Below are 16,273 nucleotides of genomic sequence, written 5' to 3'. Positions count from 1 at the left end.
GCCTCTTCCCCTAGGCCTCCATCAGCAGGGGTCCTGTGGAAAGCAATCTCCCGCAGACTGGCACTGAAGTGAGCTTTAAACTACTATTTTCTGCTCTCCAGAGGAGCCTGGAGTACTAAAAGATAGATGGACTGCAGATATTTTATGAGAAACTGTCAGAAGAAGAGCAGAGTAAATGTTTTTTTTCCTCCTTCTTGGAGTCACACACGCTGCAGCGCTGTAGAATTTTTCCCAGAATCTTTTGCTGCTAAAGTTTGAAATTAATTGGTTGCTAACCTTAATTTTCCCCCCTCCGCCTCCCTCTTCTTTCTCTTTCTTTTTTTTTCCCTTCCTCCTCCTTCTTTTCCTTTTTTTTCTTTTCTTAAATATTCACTCGGAGGCCCTTTGCTTAACCACAGTTGCAGAAAATCAGTACCATTTGCACTGAAATATTTATAATGACAGAATGAAAAATTGGATTCATTTTCTGGCCTGTAGCCGAACAGTCTGCAACTTTGTGCGGCATTGTTTAGCATCTCTCATTCCTCCCTTTCACTGGGGTCGTTCTCAGACACACACGCACGCGCTGCCCATGCTTCAGAGGAATGCTTAGCAAAACACAGAGCCATTTTTAATCTCAGCCTTGTGAAAACAACTTGTCTCCAACCTTGCCACCATCTGCGGGGGGAACCAGAGGGGGAGTGCACAGGAAATGAGTTGACTCCCTCTTAAAGGAGAGATTATAAAGGATGACATGCAGTAATCTGCACCGTACAGCAAGGCAGCGTGTGGCTGGGGTGCAGCAGGTTGCCTTGGTGCCTTCCTAGGGAGGCATGGCACTGAGCATGGGGATGGGTAGCACTCTCTGCTAATCCCTTTTCTGCTCCTAATTCCTCCAGTGGCTTTGGGAAACTCCTTTTGTGTGTAGACACAGACCATGCCTCTAGAGTGCTCCGCACCTCCAGCAGCTGGAGGGTGCTGAGAATGCACATATTCACTTCCCTGAAAGCAGTGGTGTGAAGGTGAAATGGTTGATGTTTGCAAAGTGCTTTGAAAATGGAAGTGCGATTCCTCGGGCTCCAATTTGCATCCCCTGCCAGTATAAAAGGTACCTTTAGTCAGACAGCCAAAGATTCCCTTAGTATGCAGCAAAATTCCTGTTTATTTTGCTAGCTGGTTCTCTATCACTCCCTTTTGGTCCTCGCAGGCATGTCTCTGACTCCGATGAATTCCAGGGATTTTTAATTGATGTGTCAGTCCCCCAGGGGCTATTATGAGCTGGCGTAAGGTCAGGCAGCCTTATGAACGCTTTAACTTGCACTGAGGACTAAGCTGGCCCAAGTTATGAACATTTAGGCCACATGGATTTTAAAAAAATATATGGCGGTTGTATAGGAATTAGTCTGAAAATGTCAGAAATTTATCAGAGAATGGTAAGTCTCTGCAGATGTTGGACTGTTCTGCAGAACTTAATAGAGAAATATATCTCTGAACAGTGGTGATTCCAAAACCCTCAGAAATGATTCTCTGGTGAGTTCTGTAGACTGTTTGACAACTGTGTTAGTTTCTGGAAAAGCCCTGTGGCCAGAATGTTAATCCCTGATGCCTAAAAAGAGGCACCCAGAGACCACCCTGGGCCACCTAAGTAAGTTGGTTGGATTTGGGAATAGGATTCTGCAAGGTGCTGAGAATCTCCTTGAAATGTAGGTTCCAGAAATTGCCTCCCAAGGTTCAAAAGTGTCATCCAGCCGATTTCATCCATATGCAATTTATAATATAGCCCTATTGCTATAGTGGCTGCTGTACAGCAGGTACTCATATACAACACTAAATTCTCATCTCTTCTCCATGACACTCAGCTGCGCCTGAATTTTTCATTTGGTTTCTTCTGTCAGAGCTTCAAAATGTTGTCTCCCTCACAGTATTGTTAGCAGCAGAGCCGAGCAGGTGTGCCTGTAAGCAATAGGAAGGGACAGACAGCTGCTGCAACCATCACCACAGCTTGGTTAGCGCTGCGCAGCATTCTGCTCTATAGTTTGGAAGCAACTCCTACTTTTCATCTTTCCCAAGTTTCTTACCAACTTGCAGATTTGCCTTTTTATTGTGTTCCCAAAGCTAGTTTGACAGGTCAGCCTGAAGTGATGAGCGTTCTGACACAAACTGCGTTGTGGCTCAGAAATGTTGCCTGCAGTTGTTTTACTGTAGTGTTTCTTTGATTTGAAAAGAACTTTCTACAAAGTGTTATGTTTTAGGATAGAGAATTTTTTTTTTTTTTTTGTTAAATCCAATACTGTGCTGCATGTATTCCGCAGACTTTCTGCTTAGTCCTTATAATTGCTTTCTGGTTTTCTTCTTTGTGTATGCAAATGGAGAACACTGTATTTTTTGTAATTCCTAATAGTTACTGAGAAACAGAAATAACAGAAACCAGAAAGTCTGTGAGCTGTAATTGGTGATATTAAGTATGTTTTCGAACAGACATTTTGAAAGCAGATCACCCTGACAATTTAATGACATTTTAAGGGAAAGCCAAAGCCCCAGAGCAGCCTCTTTCAAATCCAGAAGTATTTATTCGGTCGATCTGACCAGAACACAAACATGCAGTGTGTAAAACACCTCGAGATGCTGAAAAGACTCACAGGGAGAATAGGATATAGACCACAGAAAAGTGGCAGTGCAGAGCTTGCTGATGCTAATGCTACAATGCAGAACTGTTATTGAACATCAGGGACTGCAAGAGTAGCCCCCAAACAAATGTTTTATCTCAGTGTTGAAGACAGTTACTTTCCAGGAAAGCAACTGCTGTTTGTAGTGCCAGTCTGTTTACTGAAGTTAGTAGTCGATATGTTTTGCCAAGGTGAACTAACTGTGAGAGTTTTAGACGAGAAGTGCCACTTGTGTGTGGCAGGTTTCCTGGCATGTGGTCTCCTGCCCCTTGATGCTGGCACTGTTGCTGAGGACACTTGTTCCCAGCTTACATTTGCCTTGGTGTAAGTGTGCACTGCAGTATGATGAATTACCCCCTGGTTGAGAAGATTCCGTTTGTCGGTTGTTTTGTTTTTTTTTTCTCCAGGATCAAGCTAATACTTCACTTTAAGGAGTTATTTTAATTAGGTGGGTTTTATTGTAATGAATTAAAAGTAATTTGGAGTAGCAAATTATATAAGACCGTGAGAGTTATAGATTAGCCTCACCATAGCTACAGCACATCTTTTTGTAGAGGAGATAAAGTTCTGTATTTCAGACAGCTCGGTACTAAACACATTCAGCAAACGAGTGGAAGCGTTGTCTCTTGTTATCTTCCCTCCTTGGTGTGATTTTTTTTCAGTTGATCAGAAGATCGTCGCACTACAAGACAGCCCTAACAGGCAGCAAGGGGTATAACCAGGTGCCCCCAGCAGAGAGAGCCAGGGTGACAGCAGAGCCACAGCATTGCCAGGGGTGAGGGGCATCTGTGCCACTGTCTGCGCAGGGCCAAGGCTGACTCTAGTGGCACGTCTCACTTGCAGTGTGTGATGGCCAGCTGTGTGACAGGAAGCAGAATGACCAGGCTTGAAGAATGGCATTTTGTAGGAGGATGCTTCTATCCTCAAGGGGAAGAAGGAAAAAAGCACAGAATGATGCTTCCTTGTGTTGTCCTTGTTTGAGAGGTTGGAAAAGTATTAAATGAATGACTTGGACTTACAAAGGAGTAAGAATTCACTGTCCTACCCCTTGTATAGGTTCTAAAAGCAAGCAAAAGTGAGAGTAAAATTCCTCCCATTTAGCTGTGGTCACATTTCACACTTCTGTTCCACAAATGCAAATGGCAACAAAACAGAAGACAATAGAGAATCTGGACTTCCTCATTTAACAACTAACAACCACAATGACAAATATGAAGTTTTATTATTCTGGTACCACATGTCAGTAAACACTCCAGATTTATTGATTTACAGCGTACATCCTTAAAAAATTCAGAGAAGTGGTGACTTTCTAAAGAGCACAGTAGTATACTGGTCTCTAAAAATAACTTTCACAACCTAGAGCTTCTTAAACTGAAAAGGAGGGAAATAGGATGCAGTTGTTATAAAAACACAGCATTTCAATGTAGGATTATTGACTGTCACTGGCTACGAAGGGATGAAAGCAGTCCTTAATTTCTTTACTGACAAGCATATTTGTAATTCTCATTTGTACCACCCCTGCCACATAGCTGCTGCTGCTTGTTCAACAAGCTGCAGGAATAGAACCATAGCATCATAGAATTGAAAAAGACCTTAAAGATCATCAAGTCCAACCACAGGGACAGTGAGATGCCTAATCTGGGCTGGCACAGTAGCCAGCTGTGAAGCAAGTCAGAGTCATGGGACCTCTGCTATCAGCTCAGGATTCTTTCATCATTACAATCAGACCTGACTAGTCTGGTTTTCCTTACATACTATCTTGAAGGAAGAAGTGCATCAACGTAAAACTGAGTGAGGACGACCATCAGCTTTTCAAGGATAGGAATAGTCTTGCCTTTTCTTTCCTGCACATTTTAGAATTAACATACCGTGGATGAGGAGACACATTTTCACCTCTGTCTCTTTATGATTTCTAGATTCAAAACATACCAGTTGGCTTAAATATTCCCTTACCTGTATGTACACTTGCCAGCTGATAACCACCAAATAAGATTTTCACACACCAAGCTGGGTCTGGTGATTTTAAACCTGGGCTGGTTCATGCTTTGCTTTTAGCTGAGTGAAAGCTATGTTAGACACTTTGTGTTAGTGTTGGGCTGATCCATAACCTCCAGCGTGCTCAGTGCTGTTGTACAAGGCAGCACACACTGGCTGCCAATGTGTGGGGAATCCAGATTCCAGGCTGTCCCTTTGTCACCTGATAAGCACAATACCCAGAGATGTGTCACAGAGTAGGGGGGTGAACCTGGCGATCGATACAGTGTGGGATGCATCTGCCTGTATAATAAGAGTGCAGACAAGTTACAGTGCTTTCCTTTGAGCTTGTATCAAGAAACTTGAAATTTCATTGGTAATTTTGTTCTGAGGAATTCTTGTACGTGCACCTGTGGAAAACTGGGAAGGATCATTGTTTTAAAGGTTGCCCTTTGCATATAAATCACAGCTCTGTGTGCTTCCCCATTTTAATTGGGTGACCTTTTGAATCCTAAGGATGGGAGCTGAAATTCTGGACCTGCCAGTTTGGTTGAAAGGTTTGAAAGAAATTCACTGATCCAGCAGCTACTCTGCTGTAAATCAGAGAGCCCAGAATGGGAATGTGAGAAGAAAAAGATCCACAGCTCATAGCAAACTGCACCGCTGGCTGAATAGATATGTGTAAAATACAGGTTCATCTGTTACTTTAATCCCTGAAAAGACCTATCAGAATTCAGTGAGTATGAGATAAACAGGAGGAACAAGAAACGTCATGTTTCCAATAGGACATTTCTGTGCAATTGTCAATTTAAGCTTCTATTATTTGTCACTAATTACTGCACTGAGCTGTTAAATATTTAGTAGGAGTTTGTTTAATTGAATTTGACCTATAAAGGAATCTGTACGCAACATAGCTTCAGTTCCAAGAGCCAGTTCATCTCTCCCAGCTAAAGGTGAATTTGCATTCACGTGAAATGAACACATATTTTCAGGCAAAGAGTTTTCTGGTTTTGTTCTGATTTTTACCTCCCTCTTTTCCACATATTTATTTCTCTTGAAGGAATCTAAAATTAGAGCACAACGTAGGAGTACTGCTTGTGGATGTAAAACAGGAGGGAGGTCAGACCTAAACTTATTCACAGATGTTGTAGTTTAGAAAGCACCAGGACGATAAATCTAACACAGCAAAGGAAAACCCTAAAGCAGAGTAACAACTTGCTGATGAACACATCTGTTTGTGAAACATTGATTTAATCCCTGAACATCTGATTAGGCAGTATTGCCTATCAAAGCTTTGTGTCCCCTGCTTCTCTGCTGTGCCTCAGCTGCAGATAAACCAGCTTTGGGTTCTGCTTGCTCTTTGCTTGTGTCTGATGTGGTGGAGAGATCTGTCCCCTCTGCAGAAGGTGAGCAAGAAGCAATGGGGACATGAGCAATATTCATTTGTTTCAAACTCCGCAATCCTGGCTCTCTTCGTAGTTGTCCCTATCTTGCAACTCCCTCGATTTCAGTGAGGTTTCTCTTAATTTATACCAGAGTAATCATAATCATCTCCTAAAGTAATAAGGCTTCTGATATATTTCTCAGAAGTGCCTACTTTTGTCTCTTTTGTTTAAGCTTTTATTCCCACTTAGTGAACAATTTTCTTACTGGGGTAGGACACCTGTGTATTCCTTTCAAGCATCTGCAGTATCACAAAAGCCTTGTTTTGTTGCAAACAAGACTTAGGCCTGGGTCCTGATGAGCAATACAGTTTCTCCACGACTTGAGAAAAGAGGGTTGTTTTTCCCAGTTTTGGTGAATTGTTGTAAGCCTGTTCTAACTGCTTCCCTCTCTTTCCACCACCATCATTTTGTCATTTATAGAGGTAATCTTGCACATACGTTCAGATACACCTTGCACAAAATGGAAAAAGGACTTGTAAGTTCCATTGCATTTTACTAACCCCCAGATAGTCTAAGGGAGGCTTGTGGAAGGGTACAGCACTGTAGGTTAAAGCAGCTTGGAGCTAGTCTGATTTGTGACAGGGGCACCTGTTTAAGCCCCTTAACGCTCCTAATGAGGAAGGGGCACGGATGGGAGCAGACATTTTTATTTGCCTCTATTCACTTCTGGTGACAATGATGAAAAATCTTAGTTGCTCTACCTAGAAATATCTCATTCTTTTCCATACATAAAACCTGTGATATATGTATTTACATGTAATAATCCATCCAAAAAGGTATAACTAGTGTTTTACTAGAGACTTAATGGAAGTCTCTGAAGAAAAATCAGTTTCTGGGTTTTGTTTGGTTGGCTTTTAATTTTTGGATCCCTGAGAGCACCCTATCTAATTAGAGGTTTTTTTCTGATTTTGTTTTCTCTGGTCCAGGTTTAATATTTGAGTAGAAGACCCAGAATACTGAGACTTTTACATAAACGTGATTAAGTGAACGATCTGATTAGCAGTCATGTCATCTCAGAGGTGTTAATATAATATCAGCTCACATAGCTTAGGTGAACTAATTTATACAAATAACCACAGCTCAGTGCAGACTTTCTTAAATTATCGCTGTCAGCAGCGGTCACTCATGACCTAAGATGACCGTTCAAGTGGCCCTGGTGTCTGAGAACAGAGCTGGTTCTCAAAGGTTACTAAACATCAACTCACCCCACATAAGTGGTATTTATGCATAGGCAAGTGATATTTATGGGCACATAGCTTCTCTTGGGATTTAACCCCTTCTTTGTAGTGGAAATGGCTCTATTTTAGTTCAGATCAAATGTTTCTTTCCTTGGGAATCTCAAGTTTCAGAAATTGTGTATTGTTAGACCTATGCTGGTGGTCAGAATGGGTCTGGATGAAACTCCATACCCACCTCAGCGCATTTAAAAGTTCATCAATGCTCCTCCTGCTCCATCAGCTGCACTGCAGCACTGAAGGTACTGGTGGCAGGCACAGCTTGCTGGAGTATTTTTTCTAGAGCTTCAGAATCTCCATTTGGCTTCCTACTTTGAACCTATGAAAAACTATAATCATCTGCTTTCCAGCTACCACATTTCACTCAGGATAAGTGTGACCACTGATGTTTCTGAATGTATAGTCACTTTTGTGTCAGAAGCAGTGTAATTCCTGAAAACATGTTAGAAACATTTGTTAGTTCCAAGATTTTTTTTTTTTTCAGATAAAATAATTTAATTTCTTGTGGTTTGTGTTTAATGAAAGGAAGGGGGGGACTCATTAGGGGAAATAATCTATGGTCACATCATCTAATGATGAGCTTCAACTGCAGTTGCTCTTTGTATTTCACCTATGTGAAAAACACAAAGTTGTTCTGTCAGTACAGTTGAGGATTGTGTCATAGAATGGACCTAGATATGTCCCTATAGCAGGTTTAAAACCTTCTTTTAATATATATTGTGGAGGTGGGCTGTGGAGAGGATTGCCCTTACTGTGGGAGCACTGCTAAATCCCACTGACATTACAGATTCATCTGTATTGCAGAACAATCTGAGAAGCCTGCATAACAGAATCGTCTTTATTGCCTGCAATAGCAGAGGAGCTGGGGCCTTAATATTTTGAGGCATTGAAAGCGTGTTTACTGCTTTCAGATGCTTTGAAATGGCCCAAATATTCTACTGAAATCAGCTCCTGACTATGCAGATTTGGTTTCATGTGTGATTTGGAGCTGGCTGAGCCTCTTCCTCTCCTGGAATGAACATCAGGGAAAAGAATCCTAACCCTGAGGTCTGTGAAGCTGTGAAACAGCCTCCCAGGAGGAGCATTGGGAGCTCTAATTAAAATTGGACTGGGCAAAACACTTGAAATTACACTATAGGCAATAATCCAGCGCTGGCAAGGTGGGTGGAGAAAACGCCCTAATGGGTCTTTTCTGTCTTTAAATTCTATGAGTTCTTGTTCTTCTCTTTTATTATGCTATTTCACCTTTTTCTTTAGTAGTGACATAGTGTCATCAAAAAAGGATTATAAGATGCTATTGTGAGCTGAGTAGGTTGATGTTAAATGTCAAAAGGAAAGGCAACAGTTTCTCTGCAGATTATTTGGATTCACAGTGATTATTTGGAGACAAAAAAAGAGAAACTGCAAGCAAGGAGCATCAGTGCAGTGTTTCTGATCTGTTAGACAGTGGCAAATGCCTGCAATGTATGTGTTTATCATTTTGACATTGCGTTTCATATTCTCTGTGTATGAAGAATAACCACATTTCCACCAAACCTAACACAGGTGTGGAAAAGTCATTTGCTGTAACTGTACATCACTCAGATTGCCACGGATATCTTCTATCCAAATGTTTCAGATACCCCCAAAGACTTGGAAAAAAATAAGATCTTTTTACATTTTAATTTATAGGATGTATTTAATCTCAGTATCTCACAAATCTAAATATCTCATCCATTTAGACTTGTATATAATGGCGTTATGGTTTACCAGGAAAGAAAGCTGTCACAGTACAATGGGACATTGACAAGAAACTCTGTACCTGCATTGAAAGACCACAAGTTTGAAGAAATGGTATAAAAATCAGCCTTTCCTTAGATTTTTCTAGAAGTTTTAGTTATGTGTGAACAAGTGTCATTTGTTCACTCTACTCGCGTTCCCTCCTCCCCATGCTCCTTTCCACACAACGTACTATTTCACCACTTCTCAGTACAGAGCTTCCTAGAAAGGAAGTCTTATACCAATGGCACCCAGCTCAGTGATGAAGCATCAGACTGGAGCTCTGGAAACCACGTTGATGCTGTGAAACTGAATTTTGGATTCAGCATTACTGCTGCACTTAAGGTTTCGCTAATCTGGCCTTTTCCACCAGCTTTTCTTCCTTCCCCTTCAGCTTTGGAAAATCCAGCATCCTCCTATTAGCTGCAAACAGCCTGAAAAGTATGGTACAGAGTAGGAAGTTTGGAATATAAAGAAGGGAAGAGAAGCAGAAAATCTCGATTAGAAAGTATAATTTAATAGAACGTGTATTGAACCAAATGTATTGATTAATGTGGAAGATATAGTACTTATATTGATTCAAACTAGAGATTTAGTACTAAAAGCTGTAAGCCAAAAAGCTGGTGCAGATTGCTACAAAAGTCAGTTTAATGCTGTCCTTGAGAATGCCTTCACAAAGAAATTCTTCTAATGTTTGAGGAGTAGGTAGAATGCGGTATATGTCAGTTTGATCCCGGAGGGTTTTATTTTGTACTCTAATAGCTGTTACGAGCCTACATTATATCCAAGGAGTAATTTTCCTTAGGGGTGCCCAGCTCGCTTTGTGTCAATATTCTAGCATTTTAAGTCACGTACAGTATATGCTTCTGGGAACAGTGCAGGAGCCAGCCAGACTCATAATGGTCTGCATTCATTAATAAAGGCAGAAGCTTCTGTCCCTCCATTGCCCACTACAGGGATGCCTCCCTGGTCTTTGGGGACCCGTACAGACACATTTAAAGAAAGCTTTATTTTGAGTGGGCAGGAGATGAAATGCAGGACTTGCAGGCATTTCCTAAGTCAGCTTTATGCCCGAGCACAGGGGTGACCTTAATGGGTCAGAGAAGAATGCAGGTCAAAAGACTTATTATCCAGCCTGTTGGAAACCAATTGCTATTGTTAAAAAAAAAAAAAAAAAAAAAAAAATGTAGTGCTTAAAGGCTGATAGTAATGTAGAGTTCTGTTTTACAACCTGCTACTGTATTGCAGTGCAAGGAGGTTGGGGATTTTTTGTTGTATTTTGTTCTTGAATGCTAAAAAATACAATATGATCCATAATGTACACAGATAAAGGATTCCAGATAAGTGATAACACGTAGGGTACCATAATTACTTAATCAGTGATGATTGATTACTCATGTTTGTGTTCTTGAACTAAGGAAAAAATAACATGCTGCTTTGGTACTGCTACCATCTGTTGAAATAAAGCATCCACATTTAATTTTATATTTCTGCACTTGTACCCTCTTTGCACTGTTTGTTGGGTACAGCAATGTCTTGCTTCATCTTGTCCTAAGAGCACAAGTCTCATTATACTGAATTCAACTGCAGTTCACATTAAAGATACTAATGGTATGGTGAGTCTGCGGTTATCTGTGGGTATTTTTTTCTTTGCTAATTTTGATGCTGTGGGTGGTAACGCTCTGCCAGCTAATACATCTCATGTTCTTTCTGGAACACAAAGATGTGCACCTAACAACAAAAGTACTGCCTCTTTTGTCTTGAACATTTCTGCAAAGAAACCTTTTACTCTTTTTTTTTTTTTTTTTTTTTCCAGAGAAAATTATTCTAGACAGTGTTATAATGAAATCCATGCATCTTTTCTAGCTCTTTAACACTAACAACAAGGATATTTAAAGGATTTTCATCCAGAGCAGTTGTGGCGTATAATATAGCAGCTCACATAACAGTTGCTATTCTGGATTCTAATGAATAGTTACAGAAACAGGACAAATGCGATTAAAGATTTTCTTTTGACTGATAAATACTTTGAATTTAGGTTCTACCTGCTTTCCAGATAACACCAATACAGAGAAGCGGTGGAGGTGAGAGGATTCCTGGCTGGGCTGGTGCCTGATGCAGGAATGCAGAGACCTTCTGCCTCACTGGTCCTCCATTTTGTGCATGCAAAGCTTGGATTTCTATTTGCAAACACAGTTCTCCTTGTAGCTCGTGAAAGTGTTAACATAGCTGTTCCTGAGGTCCAGAAAGGATTATGTTAATAAATAATATTTTCTCTTTCCATTGCTTGAGTAGGAAACCAAAACTTTTGCTTCACAGGGAGACTACCTTGTAATTAAACAGATGCGCTTATGCACAATGAAATTTGGGTTATATGGAGAAGGGGAGTGTGTGATACCTTCTGTGTTTAGTTAAATGACTTCTCTTTGGCAAGTAGATACACTAATTCCTCTGCACTCGCGCAAGCTATTTTGAAGTTTCTGGTGGAGGCACGTTCCAAGCTCACAGCACACCCTTAGAGAAGGGGCAGCGTGCTCACAGAGCCACACAGGGGATCTCGCTGCCACTCCTTGCTCTCTTGGGTGCCCACGCTGCCGTGTCCCCGCTACGTCCCTGCCAGCAGGAGCTCCATATTCTGCCTTCCCCACCCGCTGCCAGGCAGGCAGGAGCTCACCGCCGCGAGGAAGAGCGAGCGCCGCAGCCGAGATCTGCTGTGCGGATAATGGAGGAGGATTTTGTGCCCTAAATTTTTAAACACAACACCCCTCGTAAAAACAACAGCAGTTCATAACTGGGATTAATGTTTGCAATTTTCAGTCACTTAGACGTGGGGTCTCCAATAGATGACTGTTGGTAGAGTGGAATATGGCTCTCGGTGGGATTACAGAATTTTCTTCCTTTTCTTATCTCTCTTCTCCCATCCTTCGCCTGCTCGTCTTGTCAATGTTACGCTTCTGAAGTGCTTCTACTTTGTATTTTTTTGCCACTTAGCCAGATAGGTATTTCTCCCTTGTCCCTCACATATGGGGAGCCTTAATTACTTCGGAAAGCGTATTGTGTTTTGACTGTTTACAGTAAGCAGAGTTGCCTTTTTAAGGCCTGAGCTGCTCAAAGCGTTTCCTGATGTTTGAATCCTGCCCTGTCTTGTTTTGCTGTACAATGCTTGTTTTCTTCTATTGCTGCTTCAGTGTATCAAGAAAATCCTGATTTGAACCAGGGCGTGGGAGCCACGACACTGAGAGCAGGGGCAAGTCTGTCCCTATACTGGGCTTTAGTTTATCATATTTAGGCCTTTTTATATTTTAATCAAAAATGTCACTGCAGCCGGAGTTATGCCTACACTACTAAAATGCCTTTTGGCTGCTTCACATGCAACTGTTCATCCGGCCCCACACTGATCCTGCACTGTTCAGTCAGTGGAAAGAAAGAAAAATGGAAATGACTGACATGCTTACTCTCGGCAGACTGGAAACAAAAGGCACCCCCAAACATCACCCTGCAATGTAACAACTGGCATATGACTTCACCTACTCCGCAGCAAAGGAAAAATCAGCGTTCAGGCTGCCACCCCATATTTAACCTGTCCCATGGTTTCTATGTACTGCAGGGTCTCCAATAAGCTCATGGTGTTATGCTGTAAGTTCTGCAATAAATGGGCACAACAGGATGACTAAAGGGCCGACTGTCAGGCTTAACTCTTAATTTCCTTGCTTTTGTGGTTTCAAGTCAGAGCCCATTACCTGAGACCAGCTGACGTTTTAGTCTGCAGTGTATTGTTACTGTTCTGCAGCATTCTGAAATGACTTTATGGGAAGGATAAGAAGCTAGATGAAATCGAGCAGTAGAGTGTATTTGTTTAACACTCTCTGGCCTTGGACGGTCTGGAATGCCTGCCATCAGCATTAAATCATTTTGTATTCACATCTGGAAATTGCATCTCTGAGTGTCACTGGGTCATTTTCCTTTAATCTCAAGAATGGCACTACATTAAAAATTCCTCAGTCTTACTGTAAGATCCTTTGCTTGCCAAATGTCCCATGAACTATTGTTTGTGTGCGTGCACAGTTTTAGGCAGAGAGAAAGGAAAAGGCAGGGGGAGCGATCAGACTGGCCTGCAATCATGCTGCATTTCACATTTGTTTTGCCAAGGCTGCCTTTATGGCTCTTTCCATGGGTGGCTCTGGAGGGTATGCTGTAGTAGATAGATGTTCTCTTCACTGAGAATTCTGACAGTCTTCAGGGAACAGGTTCATCTGGAAGAATCTGAAAGGGGTTAGAAGGCAGATTGGGCTGATAAAGCAGAGTGAGGGGACTGCAGATGGAGGGGCCAGACTATGGGACATGACACCCTTCCCCTCTGAGTCACTGGCCCAAATCTGGCCTCGATTAAAAGCGTGCAAAGTTCATCGCTAATCAGTAGCATTGCTGTTGTCTGTGAAGTAGCATTCACAGACTTTGTTTTTCTGCGAATCCAGTTTATATTGGAGCAGACTTAACATACACTGGATTGGTTCCTTGCTCTTAGCTCAGTGTTTGTGTAGGACACGAGCCAATGCAGGCACTGAAATAGCATCTCATCCCTAGAAGTGATCAACTCGATTAGGGCAGGGGCATGAAAGTTGTGTTTGCTGCCACATTTGTTCATTGCTAGTAGAGGAAAGGAGAACTTCAGGCTCCAAAGCCTGTGTCCTGCTACCTCACAAAGCACTGCATTCAGTTAAGGAAAAATATCTGTGGGTTCTGGTGGCTGATAGAAGGGCTGTGGCAACCCTCTTGTTTTCTTATTAGTCTTTGAGGTCCCTTCTAGGGACAAAATGGTGCTTACACTCTTTGTGGAATACATTGTGTTATGCTATTTAAGTGGGAAATAGGTTTTAATGTAATAAAACTTTTGAAGTGATGCCACAGTCTAGGAAGCACTGTCCCTTTTTTGGCTTATAAGCAGCAAGGACATTTCTGAGAAATGCATGAATTTCTCATCTGCATGACATATAAACCATCAGCCACGTGTAGGTGGACACCACAAGCATGGGGCTGGTGGACAGTATCCCTAGAGCAGGGCTGCCCAAACCTACACAAATGCAGTGTGTTGCCTTTCTGGTGACCTATGCAGAGAAAAGCAGTTGAAACAACTGGGAAAAGGTATTCTCTTTGATAACAATGCTTCTTCTGTCTGCTTTAAAAAAGGGAGGGGTCAATCATCTTCTCTTTTCAATACATTATTTTGTGTGATGTTGGTAGAAATGCCTATCCTGTGACTAATCCGTCTCTTTTGTTTTCATTCCAGAATCATACGATGACCCAGCATAGCAGTTAGTGCAAGGCCCATCTCTTCTGGAGGATTCTTTGTGGCACAAAAAGGGAACACGTTTTACTCTTTGCACGAAACTTTCATTGTTAATGTATATTATTCAGAAACATTGTATTGTACCATAAAACTTGTATTATCGAAACTGTTGGATGTTCATGTGTTTGAACTTTTGAGCACCGGATAGACTTCCTGTATATAAAGTGTTGCACATGTATTATGTTGTCTGATACTAAAATGGTCTTATAAAGACAAGTGGACTTGGGCCCTATTCAAGAAGGATAAAAATAATAATAATAATACTGTATGAGGGGAAAAAAATAGCTGAAGAACAAGTGTCATTTTCAAGGAGGAGGGAGAAAGTAATAGCTATGTTCCAATACAGCTCTGTTTGGCCTTCTTTTCATTTAAACTTTGGTCTAGAAATCTCTCTCTTTTGGTATACAAATGGATGAATCCAAGACTATTTTTTATTGCTGAAGATTCTTGCAAAAAATCTGAAGACTCTCTCTCTTACAGAGCAGGAACCCACAGTTGAATAAGGCCCGTATATATATTTGTAAGCCTTGCGATATGACAGATAGCATTACCATATATGCAATAGTTGTTATGTAGATTGTCAAAGAATTTTTTTTTTCTGGATACCATTTGAAGCTTTGAGTGTTCAAGACTTTCCTTAATGATTTCACATGGCCAAATTCTTGAATCAGTTGAACTAACCTGTATGTTACTGTTATTAATGTTTACTCTGCGATCTGAACCTGGAGATTACTGGAATTGTTTTCCAAAAGGAAATAAATTCAGTTTACCATTATGTGTGAGCATGCTTGTGTCTTGTCTTTTCCCTTTGAAAGCAGTACCACTGTCATTTCTCCTCTAGTATCTCAAGGACCACCAAGATCTGGAATCCCATTGTGTCAGGATCTCCGTACTGGTCAGTAGGTCATTTTTCTCATAGCTGGACATTTAACTAAAGGTTCTGGTAGCAATAGATTTGCTGGCCTACTGCAAAACAGTATGTGCTTCAGGGCAGTGTTTTCTAGTTTGTTTATCTTCTTAGGCAGTTTCAGTGATTTCATACCTGTGCACTTGATGGTTGCCAGAAGAGTCACCACACATCTTCTGTGTTTAGTTGTATTATATCCGCAATATTATTTATAGAGTTGGGTCTAGCACTGACTACTGGGAGCAACAGTCACTGTGCCAGTAGCACTGCTACCCTCCTGTCCCTCACACTGCTTTCCCAACATGGGCAGCAGAACTGGGGCTGGCAAATGCAGCAGGATGATGTTCCCTGTCACCATGGCCCTGGGGAGCCACCACCAGACATCACAGCTTGGCTGAGGTCTGACTGCCTGCAGTTCTGAGAAACAGAAAGGGGATAAAAACTAACCTTGCCTATCCGTACACCCACAACACAAGCTCACCAACAAAACAGGAACAAAAAATAAAACATTTTCCAGCTATTTTAATACTTATCCTATTGCTTGAATTGCTGGATTCATCCCATGGAAACCGGTGTTGCTGACATACTGTAGTTAAAGAGCTGCACATCACAACAGTCCGAATGCCTATTGCTGTCAGGGTAGATATAAAGTGTGATTTCCAGTTTGCTGAATGTCACATTTTGACTGTCCACAGATGGAGGACAGAGAGGGGAAGAGGTAAAATCTGAAAGTCTCAGGTTACCAGATAGTACAAGAAAGAAATAAGTCATGTTTAAAAATCCAGCTTTGAGAATACTGTGCATATTTTGCCAAATACAAAAAAGAAATTCCTGGGTTTCATGTGAAAATCTCATTTGTGCTGACAAAAGGATAAATACAGGCATGAGTACACAGGGCTTGTAAAATGCCAGTTCTATTTATAAGTCAGAAAGTGTTCCCATTCTTATTCTCATTAATATAT

At 41.4% G+C, this 16,273-nt stretch overlaps 1 protein-coding gene across 11 annotated transcripts in view; it reads left to right on the top strand.

Moving 5' to 3' along the window:
- Positions 1–15,171, top strand: part of ZNF521 (zinc finger protein 521) — a 231,713-nt gene extending 216,542 nt beyond the window's left edge. For 6 of the 11 annotated variants that reach the window (XM_031612772.2, XM_090137489.1, XM_090137488.1 and 3 more), the window contains one exon: positions 14,345–15,171. In XM_031612772.2, the coding sequence (XP_031468632.1) occupies positions 14,345–14,374 (30 nt within the window). In that variant the 3' untranslated portion in view covers positions 14,375–15,171. The remainder of the gene's footprint in view (positions 1–14,344) is intronic. The other 5 variants (XM_090137484.1, XM_090137483.1, XM_090137482.1 and 2 more) reach the window with 2 other exon arrangements.
- Positions 15,172–16,273: the final 1,102 nt, after the last annotated feature.

Source organism: Phasianus colchicus, chromosome 3 (assembly GCF_987193195.1).
Source record: "Phasianus colchicus chromosome 3, bPhaCol1.hap1.1, whole genome shotgun sequence".
In the NCBI taxonomy this organism is placed as follows: domain Eukaryota; kingdom Metazoa; phylum Chordata; class Aves; order Galliformes; family Phasianidae; genus Phasianus; species Phasianus colchicus.
This window is presented reverse-complemented; position numbering and strand designations above follow the sequence as displayed.